The 18,448-nt window shown below is 37.5% G+C and overlaps 1 protein-coding gene across 1 annotated transcript in view; it reads right to left on the bottom strand.

Annotated features, from left to right (window-relative positions):
* Positions 1–18,448, bottom strand: part of ACSS3 (acyl-CoA synthetase short chain family member 3) — a 163,348-nt gene that overhangs the window by 110,886 nt on the left and 34,014 nt on the right. The window contains exons 2-4 of the mRNA XM_049626009.1: positions 18,019–18,163; positions 4,101–4,289; positions 46–180 (exon numbers count right to left, since the gene is read on the bottom strand). Of these exons, the coding sequence (XP_049481966.1) occupies positions 46–180; positions 4,101–4,289; positions 18,019–18,163 (469 nt within the window). The remainder of the gene's footprint in view (positions 1–45; positions 181–4,100; positions 4,290–18,018; positions 18,164–18,448) is intronic.

Genomic DNA, 18,448 nt, shown 5'->3' with positions numbered 1-18,448 from the left:
TAGTGCATCACCATACGCAAGAACCAAATTCAATATTCAGATTACCATATTTGGACGATTATAAATGAGAACATGATCTGGTTTGTGTTGTCCTAGTCTCAGTGCTTCTTCTAGAAGTGGTATGTATTCTACTCTCCGTCCGGGTTCAATCCCAAAGGATGCTGTAACAACCACCTTGGGCTACAATGGAAAAAATAACAGTAATTGAGAAAGTTTAACAACACCAATTAAGGTAATCCCAATATTTCAGGTGGAGATTGGCAATTTGACATTTCTAAAGAAATGTTTTAATGATTCTGTTCTCTATTGAATAAATGGCTTGAAAACAAAAAATTCATTTGTAAATGTTGTAGACCTAACGAATTCCACACAGATCTAACCTGTTTGAAACTACAAGTTCAGTGAGGCTTTGGGCTAGTGAGTATGAGCTGTTAAAAAATACTTCCCAGGGGCACCTGGTGGTTCACCTAGTTAAGCCTCTGACTTTGGCTCAGGTCATGATCTCAGGGTCATGAGTTGAAGCCCCACATCAGGCTATCAGCGCAGAGCCCGCTTGGGATCTTCTGTCCCCTTCTCCTCTGCCCCTCTCCCCCCAACCCTCAAAAATAAACATTAAAATTTTTTTAAATAAAAAATACTATCCAAAGAATTCATGAAACCAGATAGACTTGCCCTGAACCAGTGAGATGCAAACCTAGGGGCCCCTCACTTACTGAGACCTTTGTACCCGCTGGTTATTGTGACCTTGTAGTATTTCTCAGTGGGGAGAGCAGCCAATTGCTATCAGGAAGCATTACTACATTTTTAAATGTCAGCATCTCTCCTTAAATGTGACCACAGAAAAAAGGGCTCGAATCTCTGATTTTTCTTTCGCGATTCTTTTCTCATTGCCAAATACTATATTTGTAATTTTGTTGTATTTTTCTTAAAAGGGCCCCCAAATGATTTAAGCTTCAAGCCCCACAAGCCTGAACCTGCTCCTTAAGATACACTCGGTAACTTCTCTTTACCTGACAACTTTCTAGTCTCCTTCAAGATATACAGAGATGTAGCCAAAAGGAGTCCCTGGAAGCTTAAGAAGTTAGGGTTAATCTCCATTCTGGGCAGGCTTCAGATGCCCTACTATATAGTCAAATGTTCCCTCAGCCACACACTGCACAGGAAGCTCTCTGAGGCCAAATCTGGATCCCATTTATCTCTTTGTCTTCTATGCCTGGTACAATGCTTGCTTGCCATATGGTAAGCTCTCAAATGTTTTTGGAACTGAACCAAAATTCTCATTAATTTGCAGAAACAAACATGTCTTTATTCTTTTAAGTACACTGTTTCTTCACCAAGAAATCCAAAGCAAAGGAGGCAGCTAATAAATTATTCAAGAGACAGATAATCAATCCAAGACAGTGCATCTATTCCTGAATTCTGATTTCTAGTTACAATACATTTCATCTAGGGAAGGTTTATATTATACCAAGTATATGCATATATCATTACTGTCTGATTTTTGAATATCATTTAATATTCATGGAGCTGAGGCTCAGTGCAGTTACATAGCTTGCCCCAGGTTACAAGTAGTGGAATCAGAAAGAGGGCCAGTTTTGTCTGATTACAGAACCTGTCTCTTCCCACTATATCAAGCTACCTTTTAAAAGACACACACACACACAAAGGAAAGAAAACAAAAATAAGTCTTGTTTCCTTTTATTATATTTTTAAAGATCCAGCATTTGAATAGAATTCACATTTTACTATCTGTAATACTCACAAAAATAACTCCAGGCAATATTTCCTAAGATTAGAATTCAGAATAAATGAAAGTAAGTTCCACATCAAATTAAAAATATATAGAGAATATATCAAAACTTGAATAATTTAATAAAGTCAAAATTAGAACCTTCATCTTGAAAAAGAATCCTTTCTACATTTCTATTAACGGCCTTTTATTGGAGGCTCTATTTAGTCTAGACTGACTTGTTAGGGTACTGTACATTCTTCCCATCGTCAGCCGGCAACATAAAGCTTTTTCTTGAGCCAGTTTATTTGAAAATCCTGACATCAAAATCATTCCTGATTTCAATCATTCCTGAGTAATTCTATCCAAATATCTCAGATATATATCTCTATCTTCTCACCTTTAATTTGACCTGCTCAAAGGTCTTGCCCATAGGAATATACACTCATTGCCTAAGCTGCTTAACAAGGTTGTGTGTGTGTGTGTGTGTAATGAAAACTTAGCAAGTGATATAGTAAACATTTTATAAATCCTTATTTTTATGTATCTAAATTTCCCCACATCATATAAATTTTTTAAAAAGAAAATAATATATCTCATTCTTTTATCCAAATGGTGTTAAGGATTTCTTTAGTTAAAAAACTGGAGTCTATACCTTCGTTGGAGAAGCCCCCAAATGCCCACTGGTTTCCAGGTCAGTGACTGACTGATATTTCCCCCTAGATTTACCTTCATAAGCACTAACTCAACAAGTTTAAAAAAGAGAGGGGAACAAATCTATCTAGTTAGTCCACAAGCCAGCTTCCTAGTTCTAATAACTGATCTATTACAAGATGAACTCAGATATGCAAACCCTCACTGTCTATCTCACACTAATATCAGATATTAGTTCCCTTGTTAGGAATGTCTCATCTCGGATTTATGGAACTCTGAAAGCCAACCATCTCTTACTCCCATAACGACCTTCCTTCCTTAATCTTCCCACTGCTATTAGTCTGCTGCACATTACCCAACACTTCACAAACAGATCACGTGCAAAATGTCTTCTTTCACCCTCCCCTCTTCCCCATTCACGTTATTTGCAAGACCTTCCTCCTCTTAGCATTGCCTACAACAAGACACCCACCTGCTCAAAAACGTTGACAGGTCAAGATCTACAGCACCCAGTTCAGACAAAAACTGACTTTGCAAGCTCACCATCTCTCCCTCTCTGGGCTCCTCAGTCTCTTCACTGTCCTCCAAATGAATTTTACCCTTTCCTCTCGAATGCTGGACTCATAGTCTTTTTTTCTTCTTTTGGATCCCCTGACATCATTCTCTTCAACTAGCTGAATCTTGGCCAAGATCTAACCCAAATCTCACCTCTAGGAAGTCTTCTTCAGCCACCCCAACTAAAAGAAATCACTCCTTCCTCTAAGTCAGGGGTCTACGGATGACAGTTGAGAGCCAAACTCTGCCCACAGCATGTTTCTGCAAAGCTTCACTGGGACACTGTCATGCCCTCTGCTTATGTAGTATCTAACGCTGCTTGTGTGCTACAACAGCACAGCTGAGTACTTGCTGCAGCCACGTGTAAACCACAATGCCTAAAACATTTACTATCTGGTAACTTGCCAGAACAAAGTTTTCTGACTCATAGAGGAACGATAGCTAACCTTTTTTTAAATGAGTACTATATACCAGGTACTGTGTTAAGTGCTTTCAATGTAATATCTCAATCATCATTTCACAACAGCCTAATCAAGCTTGTTATCCTAGTACCCCCATTTGAAGATGTAACTCCACCCCTACTGGCACCCCTCTGAACCACTGCGTGGTGGTATACCACCATTCCTGGACGTGTGTAAATTATAAAACTTTAATATGCGTTCCATCCATTTGATAAGTATCACTCATTATCCGGATTTAAGGACAGTACCTGGCATATTGTGGGAAGTTAATAAATATAGGGTAAGTGAATAAATTGGTTATTAGTTATTTTCCCTGTATGTCTTATATACCCATATACATGGCAAGCTAACTTGAAAAGTATATACCTAATCTTCTATTTTACATCCCTCACAGCATCTAGCAAGATGTTTTTCACATAAAACTGACCCCAAAATAAAATATGGTGTGTGTGTATGTATATATACACACACAGTGAAATGCAAACCTATATATAGATATAGGGGCCCCTAGGTTTGCATTTCACTGTGTGTGTGTGTGTGTATGTGTGTGTGTGTGTGTGTGTGTATATATATAAACTTTAAGCATCTCATTGGAAAGAGGAATCTAGTAAGTACAGAGCACTTCCAGATGGTTCCTTCACAGATAACTATGGCTGTACTACACGTAGCTACTACTTGATTTCTCCAAATAAAGTACTTACCTTTGCATGGTCAATACGACTACTTAGTTCTTTGGATGCAAATCCCCCAAATATGAGACTGTGGATGGCTCCTATTCTTGCACATGCCAGCATGGTATACATCGCCTGCGGTATCATGGGCATGTAGATAACCACAGTGTCACCTTTTTTGACACCATGCTTGACCAAAACACCAGCCAGCTTAGAGACCTACAACAAAATCATTACATCAGCAAAGTGTTTTCTGTGTTATTTCACTAGACTTCTAAGTTAAGACAGTAACACAAGAAGTTGATCATCCTCTTGGTAGTGGAATAAAGAAGCCTGAGTAACACATATTTGATGATGATGTGAGCTTAGATAGTGAGAGTAATAACAGTAATAACAAACAGTATGACAATAATTGACTATGAACCAACTTATTATTATGCCACATGAACTCTATGGCCTAAATTTGCTTAATTATTAATTCAGCAACATATTTAGTGAGCAACTATGATGTACCAGACACTGTGTTTAGAGTTGGGAACATAATGATGAAAAACAAGCACACAGATATATCCCCATGGAGCTTTTATTCTAAAGGGCAAATCTGTCAAGTGAACAGAAAAGTAAAATAATGGCAAGTTTAGACCTACATTGGGTTAACTATTAAAAGAGACAAGAACATGTTAGGAAAGAAAACATATCATCTACTTATAAGGTAAGTAAGACAGATTCTGTTATTATTATTCTTATTTTAAATATAAGGTAGCTGAGACTCAGATATAATAAACAGCTAACTCAGAAGCAGAGAGGTAGTAAATACAGCCAGGATACCATCACAAATCTTTTGACCTCATATTCTTTGCCCTTTCTATTGCTTCGAGCCAATTATTTTTTCTTTATAGTTTTTTATACTAATTATCTATACAAAGTGACTGCCCTTTACATTGAGACCAAACATACAAACTTTGCTTAACTTTTAACATGTGTTTTGGAAATTAAAACAGGTTATGAAAAATACACCCAGACCTATGAAAAAGAAGTTCAGCATTCTTTCACTTAAAAAATGTATATTGAGCACCTGTATATGGCAGACATTATTTTCTGATACACCAGTAAACAAAACAGGACAAAGATCTCTTATGGTTTAGCAGAAGAAATACAATAAACATAATTAGTAAGTGATCTATTATGTGAAAAGGTAGTCAGTACTGTTGGGGGTGGGAGGGCAGGACAAAGTGGAGGGATTGAGAATGCAGAAAATGTAATTCTCAGTGGGAAGGTGAGGGTAGACCTCATTCAGAAAGTAGCACTTTAGCAAGGAATGTAAAAGTTAAGAATGAGTGGAGTATACTATTTCAGACAAAGAGAACACCAGCACAGAGGTGTAAGGGAGATCATTTGTGATGTGATGGAGGAAAAGCAAGGAGAGTAGGGAGCTGGAACAGAAAGAACAAGTAAGAAAGTGGTCGTAGATCAGGTCAGAGAGCTAACGAAAGGACTGTAGGGGTCCAGTGGGCAACTGGAAGGACCTTGGCTTGCCTTTGGATGTGGCTGCTCAAGGTAATGAACAGAGGAGACCTGAGACAAGGAATTGGGCCGCAGGGCTATTTATATGGATCCTTTCATTTTATTCTGCCTTTCCTACTTTTTCAACAATTTTAAAGGATTTGGGATCCTGATCATTCTTCCTTTTTCTCTTTATTCCCTTCCTCTGTGCAGAGGGGGAAAAATGTGGTCAAAATTAAGGGCTCTGGTGAAAGACAGAAAGTAACAAACAGCTATCTCAGTGTTTTATTCTCTCCTATTTGCATGGTATAATTTAGTGCTATTTTTTAAGAACTCAAAGCTGCCCAGCATCAAGTTATGAGAAAGATACACCAAAGTGATATAATCATGAACTTTAATTCTTTCTGGAGCTAAAGACCAAAAAAACACTGGAAGGTTCTATCCAAACCCTCAGTGTGCAATCCATGCAGAAAAGTATCATGCTCTGTGATCACATTACTGGGAATCCCATTTAAGCTACAGCACTAGGAGAGACCAATGAGAAGTCTGTCCTATTTACAGCTATAACTTCAGCATCTTGAATAGTGCCTATTGCTGAATAAAAATAACCTTCAACCAACACCCAATCTAGTAGTTATTCAGTAACTTTATATTCTAGTCTCACTTCTCAATGTTGCTGAAAGATGTCCCCCAAAACTTTTCTGTCCTTTGAAAGAAATGAAATCAATGAATTCAAAAAAGTTTTTGAAAAAAAGATCTCAAAATGACCCAATGAGACCCCAAGAAGTATTTAAGTTGGAGTCATGTCACAGCTTCAAAAAAATGAGCCAACATATTAAATTAGAATGTTTCATATACAAATCCAGTTTTCCAGGTTCTCCTGAAAAACTGTCAAGTCTAGCAACACCGAGCCTCTGTTCTTGAATAACAACTATCAACTGAACCTGATGATCAGCTACTAGGTTGAGCTCACCATTCCTGGGGGCATTATTGACAGAGAATTAATTTTTCTTTCCATCCTGAGTTTAAAATGTATTCTTCTACATCTTGCTTATTTTATATCATATGCTTAAACCATAGTTCTATAGCCATAAAGGTGTGATATATACTGATAATGAATTTTTTTCCCACCCACTTCTCCCACTTATGTTACCTACTTGGCTCCAGCATCTGAATTGTGAACCACTTCCCTGAATGAAGACAACCTTCAATAAATTAGGCTGCAGCAGGTGTGTACAACCACTAGATGGCGCCCATCTGGCCTTCTTAAACTGGCTTCCTGTAGCCATTCAATGTTTTGATACTGTGCTAACCACACCAGAGTTGCTCTAGAGAAAAAAAGCTATATGTGATCAACAGAGAAAATCTATTTTTCAGTAGTTTCCAGGGATAAATGCCGCTCCAGTAAAAGTTTACATTGTAAATTATGTAAATGATATGCATGTATGAAATTATATCGATATAAATGATACACATATATGAAATTTTACATATATATTTATATATATGAATGAAAACGGGAAAACATTCATTTCTGGTGAGATTTCTAATAAATATGCATATGTAAAACAAAATATTAACTCATTGCAAGAATGGACATTGGTTTAATATGAACATATGTGATAATATTTCATTAAAAAGTATTTCTTACTAATATTAAATCTAGAATTAGTTAATATGGGAGACCTAGAACAGAATACTTAGGTCTTACTTCAGACACAATACAATCATTTTGAAAAGAAGGGTGAGCAGCAGCAAACAGAGGAAAAATCTAGAAATCCCAGTCACCTGAAAGTTCATAATCGCTCAAATAAAGTGCTATGAAGCTTCAACACAAGGGGGATGTGATGATTGCTATTTCAGGGCTCGCCTTGCTTTTATTGACCTTCAGATGTAAAATTATCAAAGAGAAAGAAATTCTATATTCTTTTTGTTTAATGTTATAGTCTTATCCTACCATAGATATCTGAATGTAAATTTATAATTTCTATTGCTATCCAAAGGGAAAATATTTAACATATATCTTGTATAATTTATAGTTTCTCAACTATAGTTAAAGGAAAAGTTAAATCATGTGTAATTCACCCAATCCATATTCATTTTTGCACCTTCTTAAAGTTGTGTTTTAATTTGTAAACAATCTAATCATTTTATCACTCACACACCACCAAATTTGGTTTTTAGTCTGAGTTAAGGGCAGGACCTATGCTATGCAATCATGGTCAGGCCATGCCTCTCCGCTAGCACGATGATAACTGAGCTGTGAAGGAAGCCTGAAGAAACAAAATGAACACACATATTCATTTAGATACAACATTATTTGTTTCTTCCCACTAGAGACTATATGAATTAATCATTATTTTGGTACTAATTTAAAACCATTCTAACATATGAGTGCCCTGTTATTGACTCAATTTATACAGTATCAGCTATGTATACTAAAGTCAAGTTTGCAAGTCAGATGCAAAAGAGGAAGACATAGTCCTTAAAGCAAAGCAATTCAGAGTCCAGGGAAAAATAATATGAATAAATAGTAATATCAACATAAGAAAATACAGTAACAGATATTTATGTTATATAAAATAGTATACACATGTATTTGGTTTATATGTAACACATGCTTATTTTGACACAAGTAAAAACTTTAAACTTTAAAATTATAAAATGAAAACATGCTCATATAAATAATAAAAAAGAATTTTATAGATTTTTTTATGTATTCATTCGGCAAAATCTTCATTCACAAGCAGTCTGTGGGTTAGTATAGTTTCATGATCAAATGCCCAGGACACAAATATAAACATTAGGTGAAACTGACCAAACACTATGTTCTATAGAGCAAATTAGCACCTGCTTCACAAGCAGCAAGTGTGTCCATCTAAAGAAAATAATGTTTGTATGAGAAAGATAGAGCTGGTGTCCAAATTATAGCAAAAAGATAATAATTATGGGCAATTTCAGGGCCATGTCAAAGAAAATTATATGAAAGAGAAGACACGAGGAAGCCTATTTTCAAGCTGCAGTGATGTCACCCTGCAAACCCTGGTCTAATCAATCACAGAAAATATAACTAATTGAAAAACCAATTATATTATCTGAGAAAACAGTCTTCTTTTCCGAGGATTCTACTTGAAAAATATTCAGAAACCTTCCCTTAGTATGCTATATAAAACCACCCTGAAAAATGGGGAGCAAGCAGGGAATTTACAAGTAGCTGCTCTATAAAAGTTCGAATCAGACTTGTTTCAAGCCTAGTAGGTATAGCCAGAGATCCTAAATAAAGATATGCATATGGAATAGTTTCCACAAGGCACAAAGTGGTGGTATCCTTTAATTGTCCATGCAAGCAACTGTTGCTATCATTAAGGAGATTTTAAGCTAAAGGGGACCTATTTATTTCTCTCTTGGACCATTTGTCATCTCTTGACTTCCAATCTTGCCCACCACAGCTTCCTCTTTGGAGAAATCAAAGTGATGGAGCTTTCCATCATACTTAGAATAAAATACAGTCTTTATAATGGTGCCCAAGGTCCTATGGAATCTGACTCCCGGAGGCTCCCACAACCTCACCTTCTTCCACTCTCTTCTCATGGCGGGCCTCCGGGCACCCCATGGTGGTCCAAGTCTGTTCTTGTTCTGGGGCCTCTGTTTCACCTGATTTTCACACAAATGGGAACATGGTTGTCTCCCAGCCTGCATTTGGGCTTGTGTCACTGGGTCATCTCCTCGATGACAAGTAATTTTCTCTGACATACATCTAAAATGGCAGCCCAAGTCACTCTGTAGCATATTTTTCTTTACTTATATTGTATAATTTTTCATTTATGGTGTATTATCTTTTTATTCATAATGTAGCTCCCTAATTAGAATGCAACTTCCCTATGGGAAAAGATTATAATATTCACTACTGCAGTCTATGATGCCCACAGTAGTGCCATATAGATCAGGTGCCCTAAAAGTATGTTTTAATAAGTAAATTGACTCCATCATCATTCCAGTCCAGAAAAATGAATTCAAAACAGTCTACTGATTTTGTTAAGTTGACTTTCTAAAAGTCAGAGTTTAGCCACTCTGAAGATAATACAAATCATCTATTAAGAATCTATCAATGAATGATAAAAATAATCAGTTAAGCAAATGTAAGAATAAAAGCCATGAACCAGAATTTCAGGCTTGCAAGAAAGCCAAGTTAAGGTAAATGTTATAAGCAGAGTTTTAGCTGAGGCAGGATATAAACCTTCACAGTCAGGCAATGCACTAAAACAAGGAAATTTCTCACCATATTAAAAAATAAAAATTTCCCAGTGTAAAAAGAAACTCACAATGTGGAGGAGACAAGTGATATTTTTGGAAATAATTATTTCTCTCAGACAAGGATTACATTTTTCTTTACTTTTTAATGGATGAGTTCCTATTCTTTCTATATAATATGAGAGTATGCTGTGAGGTCTGTATTAGACATTGTGTTGGTCTAAAAACAAATACATAAATAAAATATTAACTCTATCTTCAAGGGGTATTACTTTGGCCAAGAAATACGCTAATAAGTAGATATACTAACAAGTAATGTAAAAAGCAAAAATAAACCCATACATGGAGAAAGGTACAAATAAAGTGTTCTGGACTTCAAATCATGGTGAAATAGTTTCTGTTGTAGAGGGAAGTGAAAAGAAGTGAGGTTACACTTCAAACAATCTCAAAAAGTCTGCTGAGAAAATTCAAAGGGAATGGTTGCATTGTTATTTTGGTTGATGTAAAAATTTAATTTAGACATTTGTATTTTGAATACATGACTCTAAACATGGAAAAAGGAAGCTAGGAGATACTAAAATGTTGTTTTCTCATTTAATTAATTCCTATATTATCTATCAAATTGGTATAATATTTATTTTATTTACATGGAGTATTCTTAGAATCTAACAAATTTTATTAAGTTGAGAAGTTATTCAAAACAAACTTTTAGCTACAATTTTGATAAAAATGTAAATCAGTAGTTGGTGCCTACTCATGTACAACTTCACATGAAATACAAGCGTCTACTAAAACGTATTTTACAACATTGCATTATACAAAATAGCTCACAATTGTTTTTAAATTTTTTAATGTTTATTTATTTTTGAGAGAGAGAGAAAGACAGGGTGTGAGTGAGGGAGGGGCAGAAACAAAGGGAGACACAAAATCTGAAGCAGGCTCCAGGCTCTGAGCTGTCAGCCCAGAACCTGACACAGGGCTCGAACTCACAAACCACGAGATCATGACCTGAGCAGAAGTCAGATGCTTAGCCAACTGAGCCACCCAGGTGCCCCCAAAATAGCTCACAAAAATTAAGGCTTATGGGAAAATAAGACTTAACCAGACCACTCAAAAATCAACATAACTAGAACTCTTTAACATTCATTTAACATAATATCATGTTCAATAGATCATTTACAGCCTTAAACAGCGGAAATAACGCTTCCTGTTTTAAGGTATTCTATCGGAAGGCATTCGCTTCTAAGTATCCTTGCAAAGAATGAGCAGTCAAAATAGCACAGTGTAGACTTTATCATTAACGATTTTTAAAACAGGGGAGAATATTTTCTTAGCTTTAGATTCTGAAAGCACTTAACTCATCAACACTTGCGCTAAAGAATCTTCATCATTTTTTTCTTGAGGTTTTCAGATATTGAAAAGATGTTCGCTTTAAATTGTGAGAAAGTCCCTGCAACTTGCTAACAAGGTAACAACAATCCAATAGGAGAATGAATGGGCAAAAGATCCAAATGAGCACTCCAGAAAAGTGAAACAAATGGCCAATAAGCACCGGTGAAGGAGCTCAGTTTCAGCAGTCATTAGGGAAAAGCAAATTAAAAGCACAATGTGATACCACCACACATTCACCCGAAAGGCCCAGATTAAAAAAGACTTGGGGTTGGGGGGGGTGCGCCTGGGTGGCTCAATCGGTTAGGTGTCTGACTTCAGCTCAGGTCATGATCTCGCAGTATGTGGGTGTGAGCCCTGTGTCAGGCTCTGTGCTAACAGGTCAGAGCCTGGAGCCTGTTCTGGATTCTGTGTCTCCCCACCTCTTTCTCCCCCTCCCCTGCTCACTCGCTCTCTCTCTCTCTCTCTCTCTCAAAAATGGATAAACGTTAAAAGAATTAAAAAAAGAAAAAAAAAAAGACTTGGGATTCTCAATGCCAACTATTGACAACTAGCATTCTCATACACTGCAAGGGGGAATGGTAAATGGGTACAACCAGTCTGGAAAACTATTACACGAAAGAATCTCATGAACAAAAAGTTGAGTAAAAAAAGCCAGACACAAATGAGTGCATCCTATTACTCAATTTATACAAAGTTCAAAAGCAAGGAAATGTCATCATGGACGGTGTATCAATGTCTGCATGATAATCCCATAAAGGCTGAATGAGAAATGACTAACATGAGGCATGGTATGTGCTTCTGGGGGTGGAGATCTTCTGTCTCCTGATCTGGTTATGTGGGTGTGTTCTGTTTGTGAAAAATCCAACATGGTTCTGTGTACTCATCTGAATGTATATTACATTTCATTAAAAGTTGACAAAGTGGCATGTGAGGAAAAAACCTACACAAAACACTGTGAATGAAGTTCAACCTCAAACCAGCATCATTCACGGAATGATGATTCCAGCATCAAGCACGGAAAAGGTAATTCACCTTACAGAGACGTACTTTTTAGCAGAGCTGACTGCAGTACAACTGAAGTTCTTATTGCTTATTTAAGAAGCTTAAAGAACGAAAACTGCACACGCCCTGTTGCATTCTTTCCCCTCAACAAGGCAAGTGCTGGCAGGGCTGAATTTCTGCAGGTTCAGCACGTTTTTGCATTTTCAGTTCTTGCTTAAGAAAATGATGATGATGTGACAGACAAAGAAATATCAGATTATCATACCCTGACATACTTCTGAGAAGATGGAAATCACACTTTGAAAAGAGCACCTTAAAGGGCAGAGCTGGAGAAAGGACTTCTCGTGCGACATGACCCTTGATTTCAGAGTAATTTTCTCCTCCAAATTACTCAAACTTCATAATTACAACCACCACTGTAATCATATTTCAAACAATTGCCTTCAGCGGAGATCACAGCGGAGACACTTTCAGTTTGAATTAAATCAAGAAAATTTGGCACACTCTGGGCTTCCTCAATTCTCCCTGTATATATATATTCATGAAAATTTCTAGTGGTCACATTTTTATTTAGCAAATAAATAAAAATTCACAATTGTTTGAATACCAAAAATAAAAATAAAAAAATAAAGCAAACTCAGAGGTAATTCAAAATGAAATTAGAGATAGAGAAAACAAACTCAAAAAAATTAAAGAAGGAATTTCTTAAAATGATGAATACAGTATATAACATATACAGCCAAATACAAACAAAACTCTCATACACACCCCTTTACTTTGCTGAGGTTTAATATAACCACTAACTTGAAAAGAGCTAGGGGCGCCTGGGTGGTGCAGTCAGTTAAGCGTCCAACTTCAGCTCAGGTCATGATCTCGTGGTCCGTGAGTTCCAGTCCCGCACCCGGCTCTGTGCTAACAGCTCGGAGCCTGGAGCCTGCTTCGGATTCTGTGTCTCCCTCTCCTTCTGCCCCTCCCCTACTCGTGCAAGGTCTCTTTCTCTCTTTCAAATGTAAATAAACATTTAAAAACTTTGTAAAGAAAAGAAAAGAGCTACCAAGAGAAGGACACAATAAGCATATATATTTCTCCTGGAATGCAGATCTGGGTGTAAGTGTGGAAAATTCAAAGAGGAAATACTCATCTTGAACTTCCAAGCCAAATGTAAATAGGCTACAATTCTTCAGAGATAGTAAGAGGTCAGAATTTGCCTAGAAAGAAGTTCAAGTTATATTACTGACCCAATTCAAAGATAAGAAGTTCCCACAATAAAGGAAGTTAGAGTCATTTAAAAATTACAAATACAGTTTCATTCATTCCTTCATCATTGAACACATTTGCTATGTACCAGGCACTATTCGGTGAACAGAACAAAAACCCCTTCCCCTTCCTTCCCTGATGGAAAGTACACTGTAGAAGAGGAAACAGCACTAAAGAAGATAGACAAGTAAAATATAAACAAAGGTACTGAGTAATAAGTGGCAAAATTAAAAAGAAAGTGGAAAAGGAAGATCCGAAGTGATGTGCACATGGGAACATTTGTCTTCAATACGGCCAGGGAAAATCTCATTGAGAAAGTAATACCCAGGTCCTATGAACCATAAGATATCTGGAAGAAAACTATTTCCAGCAGAAGGTAGGTAAGTACAAAGTTGGGAATAGAGCAAGCTGACAGTTGGCTTCAGGAGGCAGGGGGCTGGGGTGTGCGATGCAGTGGGGCTGGGGAGTAGGTCACCGGAGGCAATCATGCAGAAGCACAGGTCACAGTGGGGAGCGGCTTTTGCTTTTTTTCTTTCCATGCTCTCAGAATCAAGAACAAATCTGTAGTGCCACACTCAGAGTTCTCGAGAGTCTGGCTCATGGGAGTCCCATCCCCCAACCACTTGTGCTTTCTGCCAAAGCCACTGTGGAGGTGCTAGGATCTTCCTGCCCTGAAGATCTCTGGAGGTGCTATTTCCTCTATCTGCAGGACTCTCCTGTCTACCACTTCCCTTCCCACTTTTGGTGGTTTGGCAATTTTAGGCACTGATTCTTCCAAAAAGTCTTTCTATGCCATATTAACGGTTGGCTGAACTGCATGTTTTCCCATGTGTTTCCACAGAATATACTACTACCCTCGAACATCACCCTGATCGTGTTTATACGGGTTGCTTAGCTCCTTAAAGTTATGGAATGGTGCATTTAGCTTGTATCCCTTGTTCCTAACAGGGTTTGGCATACAAAGTCAATGCTTGTTGAATGAATAAAGAATGGATCTTGAACAAGGTTCAAATCACTATACAAAAATCTTAATAAAGGGTTGTATGAACTCTCAGATCTACATAAAAAATGAAAGTTTCAGAAAAGCTCTACTTCTGAATCATTCAGATCTTTTATGTCACTGAAACAATTTAGTCTAACATTTATCCGTCCGCTAATTAAATAAGAAATGCTAACTAACTTAATCAAGTTTTACATAGCCAGAAACTCCCAATAGAAATGAGATGGGGGAGGTTAAAACAAGTTAAAGTACAAAGCCACTTCTCTTTGTTTGTTCTCAATGGCATTACCATTAAATCTTTCTTCCTCTGTCTTCTCTACTTAATAAAATAAAGGCCACAGGGAACCAGGAGCAGGTAATCAAAGTCAAGCACAATGCCTCCCTCTTTCCTAACTCTTCTTCCTTTAGTACTTTAGAGAAGAAAAGCCTGGGGAATCAGAAGCTGTCAGCAGGTGAGAGAAACAGGCCTTTTAAGTACTTTGATGTCAGGCTAAACTGAAACCAATGAACCAGTACAAACCTCAAAAGGGTCTAAGAGTCCAGACTCCATATTAGAAAATCAAGATGGGTTAGCAGAAATGCTTCTAAGCAAAATGTGTATTTATCATATACACTCATACAATTGACTAAAAAAAAAAAATAGAAAATGAGCAAATTACTTAACTCTTCTTATTTTATGTTTCTCTAAGGCTTTCTCTTAGTTTTTCTTCAGTTTTTTTTAATGTTTTTATTTATTTCTGAGAGAAAGAGAGTGTGCAAGCGGGGAAATGCAGAGAGAGCAGGAGACACAGAATCCAAAGTAGGCTCCAGGCTCTGAGCTGTCAGCACAGAGCCCAACATGGGGCTAGAACTCACATACTGTGAGATCATGACCGAAGCCGAAGTTAGATGTTTAGCCGACTAAAGTCTTAGGTGGCCCAGGTGCTCCTAAAGCTTTCTTGTTGACTCTGATGTTTGGTTATGAATCAAATTCAATATTGGCATAGATAATACTGTGTAATATACAAATAAGCTTCCTAATCTGTATACTAATTAAGATTCACCAGTGTCTTAGGCCTTTAATTAATAAAATGAAACTGTGACAATATGCCCAAATCATAGGAATAAGATTTTAATCATAGACAAAACCTCATCTAAAAGCTGAAAATGTAAACCTACAATAAAACACAGAGTATAACAGGTTATCGGGGAATTTCATTATCTCTTTGAATAAAACATGGCTTTAGATGAGTAACAAGGTCATTTGCTAATGGAGTTCTTTCTCTCTTCAGGCTCAGTGTGAGCTCTGTCTCTGATTAATTCATTCTGAAAATAGAGTTCCCACTTACAGACCAATACAAAGTATCCAACAGTATCTTTGTGGCAGTATTTTGTTTTGTTCTGTGTTGGGCTGCCCAGCATTTGAACTTCCCTCTTATTATCTTGGAATTCCTACTATGAAATCAAAAGAGGAAAAGACATCTCTTTCTCCACTGCCTGGTGCTTTAGCCATGTAACCTAAAATTGGCCACGTAGGTGTTCCTAATATGTCAATCTAGGAGATTGATTCAAGTCAGCAAGTCTAGTTACCAATTTGTGGGTTCTCCTTAAATTTTTACCGCTGCCCCTTCTCTCTTGGGGCTACTTTTTTCTGAATCCAGTTCTTCAGTCTTCCCTTTTTATGAATTCCTCTTATATTTACATCAGCTGAAGCTGGCATTTGTTCATACAACCAGGCTGAGACCCAGCTTGAGCAAAACTGGTTTAAATTTTCTCTTAATTGCTTGCAACAACTCAGGATTGAGACATTGGATTGTCCCAGTTGCCTTTTTTGAAATCTCTTAGAAAAATAAACAAGAATATTGCTGACATAAAAGGGTATAATTTCAGAGAGTCAAGGAAAGTTGACCAGATTTTCTAAAAATCCAGCACAAACACCAAATAGGTTTAAAAAGCAAAAGAAGAGAATGTGTTTCCACAAGCCCTAACTTAAAAGCAAATGCTTCCAAACCCTACTGTGACACACTTTGCCCAATCAGTAGTTCTCAACTAGTAACCATTTTGCCACCCAGGGGACATTTAGCAAGGTTTGGAGACATTTTGGTCATCACAACTGCTGGAGGGGTGCTATTGGCATCTAATGGTCAAAGACCAGGAATGCTGCTAAACATCATACAATGTACATACCGGCACCCCACAGCAAAGAATTCTCTGCTTTAAAAATGTCAACAGTGTCAAGGTTGAGAAACCCTGCCCTATACTATTATCTCCCTTTAAATCAATATAAGTAAATGTCCCACAGAATACGTGTTACATAGTCCACAATACCCAAATCCTTTTATAATTACTTGCGAAACCTCATTTCCACCCTAATGTTCAAAGAAAATCTCATGGGGTACCTGGGTAGCTTAGTTGGTTGAGCATCTCACTTCGGCTTAGGTCATGATCTCAGGGTTCCTGAGTTCGAGCCCCATGTTGGGCTCTATGCTGACAGCTCGGAGTCTGGAGCCTGTTTCATGTTCTGTGTCTCCGTCTCTCTCTCTCTGCCCCTCCCCTGCTTGTGCATGTGTGCTCTTGAAAGAAAGAAAGAAAGAAAGAAAGAAAGAAAGAAAGAAAGAAAGAAAGAAAGAAAGAAAGAAAGAAAAAGTGAGTCTCATAATTCATCTGTCAGTATTATAATTCACCCAAGAACTACACAGATGGGAAAGGACAACAAAAAGGAACAAATAAGGGAAAGGCACAGTATGTAAAAAGACCTGTAAAGGGCCGGGAGTGCCCAAGGGCAAGACAGGATCCCCAGGGTGAAGAAGAGTTGTGTTTATGGCAAAGAATATCTGGAAATAAAGCTTGCAGAAATGCTGTGATCAGATTCCAAATGTCTTCTACATCACAGGAGTCTAGATTATACTAAGTAGTAGTAATTTTTTTAAATGTTTATTTACTTATTTTGAGAGAGGGACAGAGAGAGAGAGAGGGAGAGAGAGAATCACAAGCAGGCTCTACTCTGTCAGCGCAGAGCCCAACACGGGACTCGATCCCACCAACCTTGAGATCATGAGCTGAAATCAAGAGTTGGACGCTTAACAGACTGAGCCACCCAGGCACCCCTAAGTAACACTAATTTTTAAGGAAAACATTTTTAACTAGTTGTTCCTTAGGGAGAAAACTCTGGTGTCACACTAGGTGGTGATCTAACGTGAGAGGAGGCTGGTCATCGGGAGGGTAGGAGAGGCTGCTGCACTGGTACAAGAGCTGAAAGGAGCCAGGCTGACAGGATGGCAACGTGGGTGGAAGCAGAGGCCAGGAGAGGATTTGAACATATTCTTCGAGTCTTGCTCACCTCTCCCTGTAAAATGAGTATTCTCCAGTACAATAACATATAAATATAAGGGATAAAAACTCAATTAGTTAACATACCTCTATTTTTTCCAATGTGCATCAAAAGAAAAGCAAAGTAACACATGTCAGTGAATTAAGTGAATTAAAGTTTGAACAATACGAATGCGTTTTAAGTAATTTCGATAGCATTTCCAAACAGCATATACAGAAAGTGTAAGATATTACCTGCTCCAGAACTTCTTTGTAGGTAATAGTTGCTTTAGTATCAGTAACAGGACTGTCATAGATGATAGCAATCTTATCTCCTTGACCATTTTCAATATGACGATCAACAGCATTGTAACAAATGTTAAGCATTCCTTCCACAAACCTGAAAAATTGGAAGGTAAAGGTTAATAATTCTTTCCAAAATATACTGTTGCTTAACTAGGTTGTATATTTCTAGTTTGGCAGCGCTGCCCTTAAATTAGTGCTTCCCGTGGCACACATGCAACGCCAGGTAGTATCTAGAAAGCAGACATTTAAGACGGTACAGAAGTGACATCTTTGTTTTCATGTGTGTTTGCTTTCATGTGCACTAGAAAAAAAATATACCTCACACTTCAAGGTGACAGCTTTGTAGATTTTATTGCTTAGGACGGAACGACAGTATAGA

Source organism: Panthera uncia, chromosome B4, assembly GCF_023721935.1.
Source record: "Panthera uncia isolate 11264 chromosome B4, Puncia_PCG_1.0, whole genome shotgun sequence".
NCBI lineage: Eukaryota > Metazoa > Chordata > Mammalia > Carnivora > Felidae > Panthera > Panthera uncia.
Note: the sequence above shows the minus strand (reverse complement) of the source record. Positions and strands in the feature narration are given on the sequence as shown.